Here is a 19,544-nt window from a genome sequence, read left to right as displayed (position 1 = left end):
CAGCACACAGTTACTTTTTGACTTTGTAATCCCAAAGAAACAAACGTTGCGAAGATTGAATGACAAACAACATGACACCCTAAACCCTAAACCCTGCCCAAAGGAAAAAACAATAAAAAAAAAATAGAGAAAGTACCTGTCGTGACTCGTGACGACTTGTGGTTGGGAAGATTGAATGATAGAAACTCGCTCCAAGATCTTCCCTGATCTAAAAAAAACATTTAGTTTGATTTGTTCATGTGGGATCATAACATTTTAAATTGGATATAGACAAGTCAACAAGATGCAGATACCGAGTTGGCGGATTGCACACACTGAGATTCTCAAAATCATTATTTTTGTTTTCCCATGTTTCTGTCACTCACTCGCTCTTAGCATACATGTGCCGTCTGCAACGAAGTCAAAAACGATGCCGATATAAAGTATACTACATATTCTATCCGAGTCTGATTCACTTGTTCTTCTCAAGTTGAAGAAGGATGGGCATCCTCTTCTTCTTCATCCTTCTACTTTCACTTGTTCCTCGGTCTCACTCTTTCTATGGCGATGTAGCTCGGGATTTTAAGAACAAGGTAACTCCCTTCTTTCCTCTTAATTTCAAAAGCTTAACCCTTCTGTGTTTTTGAGAATTTCTAGGATAGCAACGATTTTTTTTTGTAACTTTTAATCCCATTTGCGTGTATTCGTGTGAACTACTGAATTTTGTACACAATTACAGTTTGGTTATAATATGAGTTCTGGAATTGGTGTGTTATTGTAGGAAGATACACTGGAAGTAAAGGTTAATAAGCTATCATCCATCAAGACACTGCTTCCCTATGACTACTATTCCCTTGGTTACTGCAAGCCTCCAGTAATCACCAATAGTGCCTTAAGCCTTGGAGAAGTTCTTCGAGGTGACCGCATCAAGAATTCAATCTATACTGTGAGTGTGCACTTCCTAACCGGATGCTTGGTTTCCAAGCTTGTGACTTGTTGTTAAGTGTTAACTGCGTCAATAACTGTTCTGTTCTGTGCATCAGCTTAAGATGAGAGAGGCAGAATACTGCAAAGTCGCATGCCGTGTGAAACTGGATGCTAATTCTGCCAAAAAGTTTAGGGAGAAAATCGATGATCAATATGTAATTAATATGTGAGTATTTAGTGAATGTTTATAATGGCGTGTGACTCTGTGAGTGCCTGTGTATTGTTCTCTGAGCTTCCAATTTCTGCATATACATATACATTGCACTGCGAAATATTAGTGGCGTTTTTCAAAAGTATTAACTGATTATAGTTTGCCCATTTTGATCTTCTTCTTCTTTTGTCATGGTTTTGCAGGATTCTTGATAATCTTCCTGCTGCAATTACATTCGAAGCGAGTGACTGGAATGGGAATAAATCAAAGATACCTGTAACTGCACTCCCAGTTGGGCGGAAGGGATATGCCACAGAAGTGAGTTTTGTTCATCTTCTAATGTTATTTGATTTGAAGAATTGTTTTTGCTTCTTGTTAACATCTAAATCGCTGGCACAGGGCAGTGAGGAAAGACACTTCATTTACAATCACCTGAGATTCAACGTCATGTACCATGAGGATCCGAAGACCAAATTTTCTCGCATTGTTGGTTTTGAGATTACACCATACAGGTTCAGAATCTAGTTTTGTCCCCGTACAAACTTCAATCCAAAAATATTCATTTTCTGTTATTAGTGTTCTAGTAGTACGTAGCTATAATTCTTTTTTTGTTCTGATGAACTTCCCTGTTTCAATATCTCCTCCCTTTCCTATCGTAAACAGTGTTAATCATGAGTACAAGAAGTGGGAAAATGAGAAAACTGAGTTGGTCACCTGCACGACCAATTCTGACCTTTTAATTAGCAATTTACCGCAAGAGATTGATACTGATAAAGAAGTTGTCTTTACATATGACGTATTGTTCGAGGTAGCCTAATTACTCAGCCTGTCTTGTTCATCTTCCCTTTAATGCTGTTCAGTTTTTTATTTGCATACATCCATCTGTTCAGTCCAGTGATGTCAAGTGGGAATCGCGGTGGGACTCATACCTCTCCAGGGGTACTGATAATCAAATCCATTGGTTATCTATGTTCAACTCATTGTGGACTCTGCTCCTTCTTTCTGGAGTAATAGCCATGGTTGTGGTGCGAACTCTTTACAAGGATATCAACAGCTACAATCAGTTGGAGACCCAAGATGAGGCTCAGGAACTAACAGGATGGAAACTAGTCCATGCAGATGTTTTCAGGCCACCCCCCAACGCTAATTTATTGTGTGTTTGTGTTGGGAATGGTGTCCAATTCTTTGGGACGATGCTCATCACGATCATATCTGGTCTGCTTGGTTTCCTTTCACCTTCGAACAGAGGTGGGTTGATCACAGCAATGGTTCTTTCGTGGATGTTCATGGGCTTATTTGGGGATACTACTCGGCGCACTTGTACAAGATGTTCAAAGGCACGCAATGGAAGAAGATTGCATTAAAGACAGCCTTTATGTTTCCTGTTACATTGATTGGAATTTTCTTCATGTTGAATGCCTTGATTTGGGAGGAGAAATCCTGTGGTTCAGTGCCACTGGGGACAATGTTTACCCTGGTACTCTTGTGGTCTGGAATATCGGCGCCATTGGTTTTCTTAGGCAGCTACTTTGGCTTCAAAATGTCACCAATTGATGATCCTATCAAAACTAATGAAATTCCAAGACAGATTCCTGAGCGACCATGGCACAACATAAAGCGGCTCTTGTCTATGCTATTTGGAAGCATTCTACCATTTAATGTAGTGCTCACTGAGTTCCTCTCTATCTGGACGTCTATATGGCCAGACCAATACTCTTTCAGGTTCCTCTTCATGGCCTTTGTTATACTTCTACTCACTTGTTCCGAGATGGCTATTCTACTCTGCTACTTCCAACTTCGCAGCGAAGATTACAATTGGTGGTGGAGAGCATACCTGACTATTGGCTCTTCTGGTCTGTACATGTTTTCATACTCCATATTCTATTTCTTCACCAACATGGAGATTGAAAAGTTTGTTTCTGTCATCCTTTATTTCGGGTACATGTTAATGGGATCCTTTGCATTCTTTGTCCTAACGGGGACAATAGGCTTCGGTGCGTGCTTCTGGTTTGTTAGGAAGATCTATTCTTCTGTGAAGTTTGACTAATTTATCGATGTGGATGTAGTTCAGCAACACGGCCGCGCCGACAAGTTCTAGTCAAGTTGGGACTATCAGAAACTAATATAGGACTCCAGAAAGAAGGAAATTGTGTTTGTTGCAGCTATTACATGGCGGCAAAGCTATTCCCATTCTCATTAGGAGACTAGATTAGTATAGAAGCTACTGTAGCTCTAGTTTGTATTGTCATTGTAATAATATCTCCGCATTGAATCTTCAGCATCTTGTGGTTTTCTACAAGTTTTCATTGTTACTTCAGAGTCTATATTGTGGCCTTAAAAATGGGAGAGCATTTACAGTAGGTGAGACTTCGGTTTTCGCCCGTTTACAGTAGGTAAGAGTTGCAATTTCAACCTTTTCCTAAAATCTTAGCAGATCCATTTTAGGCAGTGCAAGACATTGCTTGGACTACCCACTTATCTTTCTCAGGGATGAATAGGCTGGTACAAAAGTAACGCATTAGCGTAGCAGCCAAGAAAAGCCTCAATGATTTTCCCTCCAATTTTCTTAATGACAGTTCTAACGTCAGAGTTGGTTAATTCACCACGAGTAAAGAAGAAGAAAGTAAAATATTCTGACTCCTCTTTTTTGGTTACAAAATATTCCAACTCCTTTGTCAAAAAGGGTGGCCGATAATGATAAAAGTCCCACATTGACTAGGAGAAAGCTCTAGTAGCCTAGCTAAGTATGAAAATTTGACAATTTGTTTTATGGGTCGATGCTGAATTATAATGGAAGTTCAAGTTCCTCAAGGCTTCATAGCCAACTTTCCAAGATAGTGACGAGAAAAGTAGGCAACAATGCTATGGCTATTGGGCTGTGATTCTCTAGCAAATTGAAAGATGGGTAGGTTAAATGGTTAAGTTTCTCAAAACGTGAGAAAGGGAAATGGAAGTGTAACTAACATGTTTCTCAAAATGAACAAAGATACAAAAAAAGGAACTAGATCTTTCTTCCATGCAATTTTTGTTAAGGAAAAATTTCAGTTTAGTACCTTGAGGTTTGGGGATAACATTATGTCAATCTCTGCCCTTTCAATTTGATCAGCAACACCCATGTGCTTTCAATTTCAATAAGCCGTGTCCAATTTCATATGTTCCGTCCAATTTGAACATTAACTTTGACTGAGGGGCCCACTTTGGGAGCTAAAAATATCATTTCAAATACATTTTTGTTATAAATATTATATAAATGTGGTTGTCCACTGTAAATACTCATTAGTTATGTCCTTATGATGTAAACACTACTCCTATATAAAGGGGTCTAATGAGAATGAAATACACACTTCTACCTCCTCCTACACTTTGTTTCTCTATTCTATCTCTCTCTAATTCTCTAGTTTATAACACGTTATCAGCACGAATTTGCTCTTATTTTTCTTCTTCTTCTTCTTTGAACTCCATGATGATCCACAAGTCTTATGTTGCAACATAGTTGCTTATGACCAAGGCTAATGATCTATGAGTTTTTCTTCTTTCTCTCCTAGATGAATATCAATTTTCTTTATGCGATCATTTACATATATTTGTATGTATCTTTTATATAATATAATTGTTGAAAATTTATATTTCATATACGACAATGAGAACTACATGTTCCATTGCTCAAGACTCGAGTCCTCTGACCGAGTAGTCTTAGAACCTATGGTTCTATAGACATCACACGAATGTTTTTCTCGTGTGTTCCCTTTGGGATCCATTGTTCATATTTATGAACATTTTGAAACTCTGTTTCATACATGATTTTTATATCATTGTTCATAGAACATACAGTTCTAATATTATGGATCCTGATATATCTCGTCTTTTCTCTATGTAGGAAGATGACGCATCTGACAAAATTGGAATTTGATCCTCTTAAAATTTTTGGCAAGAACTATTTGATGCTAAAAATGCCATTAAAGTTGACAATAAGTCATCTGTGCAAGATCCCGCCAAGCCTATGATTTTCTTGCATTATCATCTTGATAAGATCTTAAAAGATGATTACCTTACGCTGAAAGATCCACTTGAGATTTTGCAAGCATTGGCTGATCGATTTGCTCACCAGAAAACCATTGTTCCATCTAGAGCACGATATGAATTGACGCATTTTGCGCCTTCAAAACTTTAAATCTGTCACTGATTTTCAATTCAGCTATACATATGATTACCTCCCAACTAAAATTATGTGGAGAATCTGTCAGTGAAGATAACAAGCTCAAAGTCCTGATTTTTTTGTGGACAATGGAAAACATATTGATTACATGATCAGCGGCGGTTTTCTTGACACCGATAAATTTTAAGCCTATGTTTAGGCATTTTTTTGTCTCTATTTATTATGTTTAGTCATTTTAAGCCTATGTTTTGGCACCGATTAAATATAATTATGTTGTATTATCGTTATCTGTTTAATCATATTTATTACGTTTAAATTACCTTTATTACAAATCTTTTATAACCGAATTTGTCATGAGAATTTGTTGCAAGAGTTACAATTATCATGATAATATTTTTAATTGCCATTATCTTGTAGTTATTGTTATTAATAACTCATTTTATTATCAATTTTATTACCATTCTCCGGTAATTATTGTTAAGTAACTCATCCTATTACCATTATTTGATACTTACCATAGTTATTTATTTTATGTGATCATAATGAACATTTATTATTTATGATTATTTTTGTCATATCTACCTCATATGATTATGTCGTGTGTGAAAAAATAACAAAATTATTTTTCCATCACTGGGACTTGAACCTAGGTCTTTTTGGATGCAAACCAAATATCCTAACCAATTAGACTACAACGGATTTGTGATTATTTTGTTATAATGTTATATTAATGCATGTATCAATTAATGACTCTAAATGAGTACCCCTCTATTTTTGGCATATGGTACTCACCAATTGATATCAACAATATCAATTATATTTTCAACAGAATCGAGGTATGTATTTTCATGAGTTTGACTACTTCAATTTGATTTCCTCTTATTATTTGATATAACATTATCAATTTACAATGAGATCGAAACTACATATTTCTTGATCCAATGATTGTTATACAATCAAATAAATCGAAACTACATGTTTCTTGATCCAATTACATGAGAACTTAAAATTCCTCCACTGATTGTTATACAATCAAATAGATCAAAATAATTTGTTTCTTGATCTCCAATTATGTCAGGACCTTTGTCCCTTCTCTTTATGAGTACATGTGAACCTCTGTTCACTCCACTTTTAGAACATGCTTCTAATTGTGAAGACTCAAACCAAATGTTTTGAGTATGAGGGCTATAGTCCCTAAATCTATTATTATTGGAGTATATGCTTATACCCATATGGACAACTGTCCCAAACTCGAAATTTGAGTATATAATTTTGACATTTGTTTTCAGTGTCAAAGAATAACATGAACCACGTGTTCATTAATAAATTCAATGTGAACCATAATGTTCATGATAAATATAATGACAAACACAGTTGTCTTGCATGCATATAATGCAACTATGGACATGATCCATTGCAATTGTTGATAATTTTTCACAAATGATGCTTCCAAAAGCTAAGGTAATAATCATCTCAAGAGCTGCAGATCTTGATTGATGGCCGGCTCCAACTAATCGAGCTCATATTATGTTACATATGTGGAATACATTGCATATATTTGGTGATGAACTTTTCACCTAAATTAAGTTGTATTAATCAACTATGAGTATATTACTGTATACTATATCATGAATTAAAAATTCCATTGAGCCAAATAAATTTATTTTGGCGTGACTAATGTGTCATTACTATGTCATGTAGACTCATCTATATACATACTCTACATTGTTGTATAATACAACAATAATTGCAAACTTTCCTAACGAGGATATTATAATTTATCGCATATCTGCGAGTTGTCACTTTAATAAGACAATTCTCCCGTCATTAGGGGGAGAAATATTATGAAAAAAGATATGAATTGGTGTGTGATATTTATCCACCATGTCTTATTATTATCTTAAGAAAAAGTCTCAATCAATTATGAGAATTGAGAAAGTGACACTTATTAAAGACAAGTTTTTGACCTAAAAATTGGTTTGGGCTCGCCACCCACCAATGGATTTCCAATCCAAATTTTTTGCACGCATATTTTGCGAATGGTCAAACTAGATGGTCTTCCCGCAGTTAGGGGGAGGAAACACTAATGTAACGGCGTGAATTATGTGGGATATATCCACCAAGTCCAATGTTTTAATCTCCCTTTAAGGGAATATTATACAAGCCTTATAACACTCTTCATAAGGTTATACAAAGATCCACATTCTCTAACTAATTTGTCCTAAAGAGACAATACATTCCTAAAAGAGGAATGAGAACTTGATATCAACAAAGCTTATTATAGCTAATGCATGCATATATTTTGAATGTGTGATAGATCTCTAATTGATGATCATTGATGATATCTCATCTGTCGTAGCTACTAAATATCATCAAGGGTTGTATACTATCACGTTTCATTGTGTCGACAAATTATACTATTGGCCAAATTGGAAAGAGGCAATTCCAATGAATTTGAATATTGTAAACGTGATGATATATTTGGACTTTATAACCCCTAAAATACAAGAGGGTGTTCATTCCAGTGAATTAAAATCACTATGACACAAGTCTCTTTATAGAGACATGGGCCTTATCATTCTTCTCCAAGCGACAACTTTTCTATAAGTACAATGTTATATTGACGAGAGACTTATGGCATATTGTCTTGGCTAATATGAAGATTTTAAAGGAAAATTGCTAAAAGCAAATCTCCAAATCCTATGTGTCATTATAAGCATATTGCTTAATCAAATCCTTGACCGATTCATATTGTCAAAGGTAAGTCCATGAATGAATGAGCTTAAAGCTCATTCATGGAATCAGAAGTCTAAAGCTCATACATACTCATTCAATTATGGTCAAAGTGACTTATTGCCTCAATGAGTACTATGACAAGACTAAGAAATCGAATTCGAATCATACGCATAATGTTGCAACATATTCTAACTTTCGCGAAGTTATGAACTTATTTAGAGCTCATATTGAGTCTATATGAAATTATCAATTACACTAATTGATATTTATGGCTAAGTATGCCATACATAAATTTCAATGCTCGGAATATTGTATAAAGGTAAATGTGTCAATTGTTGTTTCTTTATATTGTTATTCTTTGCTAATATCTTTATCTATAATTTGAGCATATGAAATTGGTTCTACTCAGGTAAGATTCATTAAGAATATCATAGTTTTATTGGTATTACCCTAACCTTTTACAGGAATTGCAATTCATGATGAGTCCCCTTTATGCAAAGCACACATGGTCTCACCTATGTGATCGACACACCATATCTAATATACATGGTGCATGTATTTTATTATATACATGATTGAAGCTTGCAACAATCAGGGGGAGATTCTCATCAGGGGGAGCATTCAAAATTATGCTACTTAGGACATATGCGCGTTGTACTCTTTTTCTCCTTCGACCAGGGTTGTTTTTGTCCCACTGGGTTTTTGTTATCTGGCAAGGTTTTTGACGAGGCAACATTAAGCGCGTCCAACACCATATCATTTAGTGGTGGACATCCAAGGGGGAGTGTTATAAATATTATATAAATATGGTTGTCCACTGTAAATACTCATTAGTTATGTCCTTATGATGTAAACACTACTCCTATATAAAGGGGTCTAATGAGAATGAAATACACACTTCTACCTCCTCCTACACTTTGTTTCTCTATTCTATCTCTCTCTAATTCTCTAGTTTATAACAATTTTCTTCTTTTCTCCTCCTCTCCCTCATCTCCGATGGTTTCTCTCTCTCTCTCTCTCTCTCTCTCTCTCTCTCACCCACGCACTACCACCGCCGGAAATCATGGCGTCGGACCATCGATTCTTAACACTGCCACCACGACTCGAACCACAGCACAAACCCAAAGAGAATCGATGATTGGCATGAGCCCAGCCACTGTACACAGCCACCAGTTCTTGCCATCTTGCTTCCTCCAATTCCGGCAACTCCTGCAGCACACCGCCATAACTGTTTGACTCAAACTTCGTCGGAGATGAAAACCAAGAAGCCTTGCTGCCAACCTGAAGCCGGACGACGTCATTTGCACCTTCGCATGAATCTGGGTTTTTGGCAAGACTGATTAGCCGTCTCTGGCCACATCCGAGTTGCACGACCACCATGGATGTAATCAGAGCTTTGTTCTCCACCAAAACCCTCTGGTCTCAACCTCCGATTTTGACCCGAGACGCCACACACGCCATCGCTGGTGCATGGACCACCGTAGCTATGCCGTGAATGGCTGTCGAATTTCCATATTATCTTAGGTAAATTATCATCCCTTGTTCTCTGTTGGAGTTGCTGCTTGATGTGGAGTGAAAAATCCTAATTTGATATTTTATTTTGGATTGTGTGAGGTTTGTTAAATTTAGCATCTTGGAGATTTGGAGGAGTTGTTGGTCAGTCAGTGTCGGAGATTGAATTGTTGAGTTCTGGAAAAATTGGAGTTTGGAGGAGAGGGAGCTATATGATCATTTTCGATATATAATCGGCTAAGGCATGAATGGTGAATTGGGTTTCTTGTATGGAAACTCTGAGCCAGAAGCTAGTGAAGGCCACCTCAACATTCCCTTCATCTTCATTTGGATTTGATGGGCACCGGAGACAGGGAGAGAAGGATCAGAGGAAGAGAAGAAAAAGAGTGTTTTTTTTTTTTTTAATGTGAAAATTAAGTGAAATGTCGAATTTACCCCTTTCTCTGGGCCCACTAGCTGAGTTTGTCGTTGCCAGGTCAGCATTTAACGTCCGATTTGGATGTCTCATAAAAAATTGGGCACAGCTGATTGAAATTGAAAGCACAAGGGTATTGCTGATTAAATTGAAAAAGCAGGGACTGACATGATATTACCCCCAAATCTCAGGGTACTAAACTGAAATTTTTCCTTTTGTTAAACATGTAACATGTTTTCCATGTCAAAATCAAGTAATTATTTGAAGTAAGTTTTTTGGGTTTTATTTTTTATTTTTTGAGAAACAAATGTAAAATTTTATTCACATGAGATATAATTTACATAACCTAATATAAAATTCAAGAAACAAAATCTTGTTTTGTAGGTTTGTGTCAAGTAATAATTAACCCAAAATAGGTATTTTTGTGTGTTAGATTATGTGTGATTGTCTCATTCTATATAAATTGCTTGTCAAATGATTGTAAACCATGACCTTTTAACAACATTCCTTTGTGATAAGGTGTGGGTATGTGATTGTGGACTGTGACTTCTAAGTGTTTAGTGTTTAGACCTTATCAATAATTATTAATTACTTTTGAGTAAAATGTCTAAATTTGTTTAACGATTTCACAGTGGATTATCTACGGTTTAGGGCTCACCAATCATACACTTATCACGTCACCTAATTTAAGTTGTTCACATATTACTGTATCACGTCACACGTGACAAAGTAATAATGTGAAGAATTGCTTATAACGTTTAAGGTCTCTTTACTTGTTGCAAGTTAATTTGGGTCTCGTACCTAATTTTCTTCGTAAGCAAGAAAGCATATTTATCTAAAGGAATAATATCCCTCTTAAATGACTGTTATATTTCTGGTATGTCATTTCCAACTTTAAAACAAATTAACGGGAATCAAAATTAATAGCAAAATAACGGCTTTTTTTCATATATGGCATGTAATATGGCTCTATTATCAATTCAAACCACGTATTTACCACAGATGTATTTAGTCAAAGAACTTAGACGTCCACCCTAAAATCTTATCGGATTAATTACATAATATTAGAAAACTTTCCGTTATTTTAATAATGACAAAATTTAACGAATCTGACAACACAACAACGCGTTAGATTTCCGGACAGATTACTTTCCATAAGAGAGAAAAATGCATCATTATCCAAAGTGATCCAGGTCAATTGGGTCATGAAAATAATACCATTAGGTTGTTAGTGGTCGCATCACAAACATTCCCCTACCCTAAAAACTTGCAAAGCAAGAAGACGATAACGACGAGAGCCTCTAGAAATCTCCAATTTTTCTCAAATTCCCGAAATGCCACTTCACGAGGGCCCCAAACGTGACAAAACCGTCTTATCACACCCATCCATCCCCCCTGCCCCCGTCACAAAATCCTCGCGCCCTTTTCCTTTCCCCCCACTACCCTCCACGTCACCACGTCGGCCACGTAGCACCACACTCTAAACAAAACCCCTCACCGTCGGATCCAACACCAACGGTCCAGATCTATCAGAACTCAAGGGACCACAGCATCGTGGGACCCAATAAAGAGAACGTCGGGTCGGGTCCTTGTCAGGTATAAATACAAAAGCGCTACCACACTACTCTCACTCTCTCAGCTTTTTCTTCCGTACTCTCTGAAAAACAATGGAGGACATGCGGAAGAGGCCCGGAGCTGACGTCACGACCGACGACGCGTCGTCCTCGTCCTCCGCGAAGAGGCGGCGAGATCAGGCCGAAGGAGGCGGTGGCATTTCGGTTGCTCCTCCGGTAGCGAACGACGTCGTCGTTGCGGACAGAGGCGACGTTTCGGTTACTCCGGCAGTGAACGACGTCGTTGCGGACAACGGCGACATTTTGGCTCCTCCGGCAGTGAACGGCGTCGTTGCGGACAGTGGAGACGCTTCGGTTCCTCCGGCCGCGAACGACGTCGTTGTGGAAAACAGCGACATTTCGGTTCCTCCGGCAATGAACGGAGTCGTTGCGGTTCCTCCGGCAGTGAACGACGTCGTTGCGGTTCCTCCGGCAGTGAACGACGTCGTTGCGGTTCCTCCGGCAGTGAACGACGTCGTTGCGGAGAGCGGCGACGAGACGGCGAGCGAGCTCTCGAGGCTTCTGGAGACGGACTACCTGTCGCGAAACTCGGTCGCTGCTCCGGCGAGATTGACGTTCTCGGAGCACCCGTCCAGGTCGCCGAAGCTGTTCCAGACGATGTCGACTTCGTACATCACGATAAACGGGAACGAGGAGAGTTGCGGCTCGTCGTTCTCGGACGCCGAGTCGTCGGTGATGGCGAGCGTGGACAGGACCGGGCGCGACGTGGAGCAGGTGAGGCTGGACTACGAGTGGTACGCGGCGGAGAGATGGGCGGAGGGGCACGGCGAGTCGGGATTCGACGACCGCGCGTGGGATGCTGCCGATCAGTCGGCGCGTGAAAGAATGGTGCTCAACTTGGACTTGAATTCGGAGTGGGACGACGCCGCGCTGGCCAGGTTTGTAGGTGAAGACCTCAATTGACAGCTAGCTCAGTTTTCCGGTACCGATTAATTTCTTTAGTGTTAATTTTTGGGATTGTGATCTCAATTTGGTGGTCATGGCGGTAGAGCTGTACACAGTGGTAAACACAGTCTAGTTTAGTCTAATCTAAGCTAGAATTTAAATTTTAATTACAAAAGATTTAGGATACACAGAGATGATGAAGAAGATGGTGATGATTGGTCTATTATGGAAATTGGGGGTTAAAAGTGCATGTGGGAAGAGTGAATTAGCAATTAGGCAGGTGCTAATTGTGACCAAAAACTTGGAAAAGGAGTATGTTTTCGTTGCCGTTGCCTAAATTTCTCTGCAGCCCCTTTTTGATTTGCTTAATTAATTGTTTAGAGGTTGCTATACTTTTAATTAGTCGTTAATATATTGTTTAATTCTTGGGAGACTCCGACTGTGAGTCTGTGACCCGAATGAAATGAGTGCATGGAGTTTGGTCATGGTTGTTTGTACACCATTGACCGGCCAGAACAACCAAGAGGACAATGTACATGTCCAAATGGGGACAATGGTTAGTTTCCCGAGTATTGAAACGAAGGAATCAGTATTATTCTGAAATTAAGAGTTGTATAATAATTTACGGGGTATTCTACACAATGAACTAATCCGACGACTTAACGGGGATGGTCTCCATTTGTGTATACAGAGGCTGAAAACAGCAGGGCAAAAAATGGTACACACAGGCGTCCTCTGTCCTTGACCTCGGGTCCTTGCGTGCCATGGGGTCCTAGACACTTACTGAGATCCTACCAATTTTGGATCCATATTTTCAGCGTGCGTTTCAATGCCTCAAAATTATTCTGTTCGTGGATAACATAGAGCTTTGTTTTGGACTAAGGTAAGGCCACCTCAAAGACCATGTGACAAATACAAACTATAAACAATGGAATTTGTGACTTAAATTAGTATGTGATTTTTGCTTGAGACCAGAATAAATCTTGAAGTTTGGGTCCCAATTAAATAGACACATGCATGGTTAATAACTTAATAAACTTAATATTATTTTTGGTGCTAGTGTGCTCCACATGTTTTGTGCCTTATTGTGCATGGGGGAAAGAGGAACTTTTCTCCTCCTTGAGTCCAGGATAATATAATGCTGGTCACATCAAGCCCATTATATTGGAGAGTTTCAATACAAAAGGTCCAATAATATATAAAACCCTTGGACATATATAGCGTATGGCCCAATGTTACCCATCATTTTGGATCAAGTACGTTATGAGCACGGCCTATTTACATGGTCCTATAAGGGCCTTGTTGTGCTACTCACATCCCAACTGATAACAACTTTCTCTCAGGGCCTTGTTGAGGGAACGTGCATAGCTACTTTTGCGCGACCTTTTCCCTCTGCCCGGTCGGCCATTCATACAGAGGCTGAAAGCTCTTAAGGCGGGGTCGTTGATCACAATTCAACAGGATTGGAAGGAAATCGAAGTTGAAAGTGACTGCATGAACTTGGTGAGTGTACTACATGCGGTGATGATTTTTCGGTCATCGGAAGGATCTTGGATGATTGTAGAAGGTATTTTAATGCTTTTACATTATTTTATTTTTAACATATATATTGCGAAGCAAATAATGTAGCCAATATATTAGTCCACCTTACTAGATCTAGTAACTTAGATGAGTTTTGTTTAGAGGAGACGCCTGTTATTATTCAAGACGTTCATTATGAGGGTTATTGTAATCTTTCTTATGTAGCTTGGGGTTCAGTTATATGTCCCCCCGATTCAAAATTTTAATTCAATAAAATGGAACCGAGCGTGGGGCTGAACTCTCAAGTAGGCTGGGAGGGAAATGAAAACAAAGAACTACAACCCCAAAATCCAAAATCCCCTCTTACCGGGCCTCTTTGCCGGGCTCATCACAACAATGCCTTCATAACCTCCGTCGTATTTAGTGACAAGTTTTTTAGAATTTTAATTACCTGATAGAAACTATCGTATGAGAAATTATGTTGCATTCATTTTGAGTAAATTGTGACAAACGTCAAGAATGTTTTCTTGTTTTCATGTTTCTTGTATAAGAATTTTCTTGGACCAAAAGGCTTGTTGCACTCATATTTTCTCATCATTTGATGTCCAAATCATTCACTAACCATCATTGCTTAACATTGATAAAAGCTAAAGTTAATTGAGAGAATGAATCCCTAGATGTAAGTGGGTGGGTTATCTATCAATAGAAAATTACATGATTTCAAGAATGGGTAAATTAAAGTTCATAGGTAGTCACTAGGACAATAAGGCCACTTCATTTGATATCCTAACCTGGTGAGCAAACCAGTCAAAGGAAGTAGGGGTACCCAACAAACAAACAAGCGGGGAAGAGGGGAAAACTTTGTGGCTCAAGAACCCTAATCCTAAACTCTATTGGTCTAGAAGTGCTTTTGGTCAAACTAAAAAGGGGTACTCAAAGTCTCAAATCAACAAGGATACTTACAATAATTTGCAAGACTTGCATATGATTTCTAAATCATATATACTTAAACTAGAATGTAGTTAGGATTGCATCATTTATATGAGTACTCTTAAACGTTAATGCCATCAATTGAAGATGCATTTTTTTTTAAACCCCACCAATACCCACTCTTGATGGAACTCAAACACATGATCTCCCAAATAAAAAATTATTACTTATTTGTTTTATCACCCCACCAAACACACTCACTCAATCAATTGAAGATACATACTCATTAACCTGTTACTAATATGAAATGTGATGTCATTCCTATGATTAAAAATGGGAGATCAACAACATTATTATTTAAGCAATAATGTCATTCCATGGCTGCTTTTGTACCCCATTCCAATCCCATCATTCTCCTATCAATTCATCACCATACCACAAAAATAAAAGGTGATTATGGGTCTCAATCATCAATGTCATTTTCTAAGAAAGCAAGTATAAATATTAAAATACCTCTTATTTTCCACAAGCAAAATGCTCATTCTGTTACAACATTTTAATGCCATATGGATTGTGGAGTGTGTAACATTCATTTCCTGTTATGGTCACAATAACATATGCCTGCTCACCTAAAAGATAATTTTTTATGTAGGACAAGAATGAGCCTGGTTTAGTCGGAAAACCATAAAAGCAAAGAAGCGGCGTAGAATCAAGAAGAGTGATTAGAAAATAGGTAACTCACTCGTAATGAGATTATTAGCCGCTGGAATATTCAAGAAAATTTGGTTTTGGATCTTTCGGGTTACTGGTAAAAAAAGTCAGGTTTTGATTGTAAATCAGATTTGGTCGACTTTTGGCCAGAATGTCCGTTTGAGAAGCATGATACCTTTCCAGAATGGGAACGACGAGTTCTTCAAGACTCACTTCAGTGAGCCCTATTAGATTTAGGCCAAAATATATCGTCTTAATTATCCGATTCGGGATTTAATATTTTTAGGCTACTTTTACATCTGTTTTAGAATTCTTTTATTTTAGGTTTTTAGTTAAAATTTGCATTCTTTAGGATTTCTTGTTAGATTATAATTTTAGGTCTTGGATGCCTATATGAGCACCATCATGTTTTGAATTAAAATCAGTTTATGATATAAAATTTAATAAAATTTAGAGATTTTTCTCTATTTCTCTTGTGGACTCCAGAACTATGTTTTTTAGGGTTTATCGCTTGTAAACCCTGTTACTTCCTACTGTGTCAGGTGGTATCAGAGCAGGTCTTTCCTGTCTCTCTTATCTACCTCGATTATCCATGGGTGACGAACGTACTGCCCCAATTACAAGAGCGGATTTAGATGCCCTTACTGCTCAAATGAATGCTTAGATTGCTACCATGAACGCTCAAATGGCAGAATTTCGTGGGTTTTTGGAACGAAGGAACAACAACAATTGTAACAGAGGCGGGGAAGGCCAACGTGCTAGGGCCTCCACATGGGGGTGGAGGTGATGTTGATCATGATTCCCAAGATCTCATATCCAAGATTAATATTCCTTACTTTTCTGGTTACATGAGCGCGGAGGAATTCCTGGATTGGTTTCTTAAGGTTGAGAGGTTCTTCAATCTAACAGATGTCTCGGAGAATAAGCAAGTTAGGATGGTTTCTCGGAAGCTGAAGAAAGATGCTGCTTATTGGTGGGATCAGTTGCAGGGTTCTAGTCAGAGGCAAGGAAAAGAGCGTGTTCGGACATGGCGGAAGATGAAAGGTCTTCTTACAGAAAAATTTCTGCCTAGAGATTTTTCAATCAAGAATTATCCTCCTAAGGTTTTCGAGAAGAAGTTAGAGTCCAAGTTTTCTTTGCCTGTTGAGATTAATAGTTTAATTGAAGAAAAGCCAGAAGAATTTCTAATGGAAGAAGCTCCACAAGAATTAATGGATGAAGACCAAGAAGAGGTTAAATATGAAATTGCTTATGTAGACATTGTTATTAATAATGAAGAAGTCTTGGAGCCTGAAATAAACCATTAAGAACCAGATGTCATTCAAGAATGCAACTTTAAGAGCCAAGAAGAATCTACTAAGGTTGCCTATGATAGCCAAAGTGCATATGACAAACTCATCTATGGTGTTGGCTTCATGATTGTGTCATCAGAATTTGCAAAAGATCAGGCCATTGACTCACAGGTTCAAGTATCTAATTTTTTATCAGGTTTCTTGTCTACCAGTTCTTGCCTTTTATTCAAGAGGAACTCGAGGCCAAGTTCTTTCATAGGGGAGGAGAATGATGTAGGACGAGAATGAGCCCAATTTAGTTAAAAAACCATAAAAGCAAAGAAGCGGCGAAGAATCAAGAAGAGTGATTGGAAAATAGGTAACTCACGCGTAATGAGATTATTAGCCACTGGAATATTCAAGAAGATTTGGTTTTGGACCTTTCGAGTATGGCTGTCAATTCTGACACGACCCGATAACACGACTTAAAACCCATATGAAATAAAGCGGGTTGAACCAGCACGATTAAAAAGCTGGTCAACCGTGGGTCAACCCGCCATGACCCATTTAATAAATAAGTCAGCCTCGGGTCAACCCGCCAACATGAAGCGAACCCGTATAACCCGATTATGCTATACTTCTTCTTGAAATTTTGGACGTTTCCATCATAGGATTAGACAATTTGAAATATTTTGTTTTATAATTATTGGATTTAATTATTTATGAATATATATAATTATTTATATTCTTAGTATTGTGGAGTTTTTAGTGAATTTAATCAATTTATGCATTTGTTTAGTTAAATGGGTCGCATTGTTAACCCTTAAATGGGTCATTTTGTCTAACACGACACGACCTATTTGTTAAATGGGTTAAGCGGGTTGGAAACGGGTAACCCGTTTAATAAATATGTTGGGTTTGGATTTAAATTTTTGACACGATTATTAAATGGGTTGGGTTTAGGTTTGTATATTGCGACACGACAAATACCTTGACCTGACACGAACCCAACCGGACAAGACCCATTGACACCCCTACTTTCGAGTTACTCGTACAAAAAGTCAAGTTTTGATTGTGAATCAGATTTGGTCAATTTTTGGCCAGAATGTTCGTTTGAGACGCATGATACCTTTTCAGAATGGGAACGACGAGATCTTCAAGACTCACTTGAGTGGGCCCTATTAGATTTAGGCCAAAATATATCGTCTTAATTATCCGATTTGGGATTTAATATTTTTAGGCTAGTTTTACATTTGTTTTAGAATTCTTTTATTTTAGGTTTTTAGTTTCCTTTTAAATTTGGATTCTTTAGGATTTCTTGTTAGATTATAATTTTAGGTCTTGGATGCCTATATAAGCACCATCATGTTTTGTATTAAAGTCAGTTTATGATATCAAATTTAATAAAATTTAGAGATTTTTCTCTATTTCTCTGTGGACTCCAGAACTATGTTTTTTAGGGTTTATCGCTTGTAAACCCCGTTACTTCCGACTGCGTCAATTTTTAAAAGACTGTGAGGGACAAATGAATCTAACAGTTGAAAACAAGCGCACAATTTTAAGTTGTTATAATTTTAACTTTGAAATTTAATACATATAGTTGAAATATATTTATCCATCACAATTTCTTAAAATTATCTCTTAGATGAGCAAACTTGCATAAAAGCATATATAACACTCTTGCAAAAGTAAACATTGCTTAAGGAATAAGTACAAGTTATATGTCTTTTCCAATATTGATTGGTTTGGCCCTATGATATTGTCATATCTGCACTCCCTTTAATGAAGATATACAAGAAAGGTTTGGATATGATAAACAATTGAAGGAGAAGTCTTTGGCAATTAAAGGAACTGATAAAATATGTATCAAGATTGGCTTAGTTTATAATAATACAATTGGGTCATAGTATAAAATGCCATCATGGTGCTTATGGCCACCAAGATTCGTTGTAACCTTTACTTCTCCCTCATAAAATCCAAAGCATAAGTTGACCACAATATCCCAACTGTTTATAACTTATATATGCCATGAGAAAAAGCGGAAATGTTTATACAATACTCCTAGAATTGCTAGAAATATTATAATTGGGGGTGTATTGTATATGGAATTAGTAGAACTTTTAAAGAAATCTATGGAATTTAAAAGTCTGGGTGTATTTAATATAGACTTTTAGCAGTCCATGAAAGTCTTGAGGTATTCAATTAAGATTTTTAAAGAGTTCATGCATTCCACCAAAATCTAGGAGTATTCAATTAAAACTTTTAAAAATGAATAAAAGTACAGATGTATTCAAAATATCATTCATACTTATGGAATTAGAAAATCATGGATAATCATGGACTTTGTAATGTTAACTATACATACCAAACTCCAATAATTTCCAGCCTCCAAATCAAAGATTTGAAAAAGTCTATCAAAGCTTTCTCTTTAAAAAAAAAAGTCTATCAAAGTTCTTCTCTCTACGCAAAAAGAAGTTGGTCCTTCATCAATACTCCTAGAATTGCTAGAAATACTATAATTGGGGGTGTATTGTATATGGAATTAGTAGAACTTTTAAAGAAATCTATGGAATTTAAAAGTCTGAGTGTATTTAATATAGACTTTTAGCAGTCCATGAAAATCTTGAGGTATTCAATTAGGATTTTTAAAGAGTTC

At 37.4% G+C, this 19,544-nt stretch overlaps 1 protein-coding gene, 1 non-coding gene and 1 pseudogene across 2 annotated transcripts; 2 read left to right on the top strand and 1 right to left on the bottom strand.

Annotated features, from left to right (window-relative positions):
• The first annotated feature begins 43 nt into the window (after positions 1-43).
• On the top strand, positions 44-3,398 carry LOC112187444 (annotated as a pseudogene).
• A 2,500-nt stretch (positions 3,399-5,898) lies between these two features.
• TRNAA-UGC lies at positions 5,899-5,972 on the bottom strand. Its single transcript has one exon. It is a non-coding gene; the product is annotated as a tRNA-Ala (tRNA).
• A 5,606-nt stretch (positions 5,973-11,578) lies between these two features.
• Positions 11,579-14,365, top strand: LOC112184442. Its single transcript, XM_024322703.2, has 2 exons — positions 11,579-13,338; positions 13,799-14,365. The coding sequence occupies exon 1, from the start codon at positions 11,604-11,606 to the stop codon at positions 12,471-12,473; it is 870 nt and encodes a 289-aa protein (XP_024178471.1). The 5' UTR covers positions 11,579-11,603; the 3' UTR covers positions 12,474-13,338; positions 13,799-14,365.
• Positions 14,366-19,544: the final 5,179 nt, after the last annotated feature.

This window comes from Rosa chinensis, chromosome 2 (assembly GCF_002994745.2).
Source record: "Rosa chinensis cultivar Old Blush chromosome 2, RchiOBHm-V2, whole genome shotgun sequence".
Classification (NCBI taxonomy): Eukaryota; Viridiplantae; Streptophyta; class Magnoliopsida; order Rosales; family Rosaceae; genus Rosa; species Rosa chinensis.
This window is presented reverse-complemented; position numbering and strand designations above follow the sequence as displayed.

Excerpts from the sequence above, each read along its gene's own strand:
- LOC112184442 (XM_024322703.2), top strand. The coding sequence starts at position 11,604 with ATGGAGGACATGCGGAAGAGGCCCGGAGCTGACGTCACGACCGACGAC.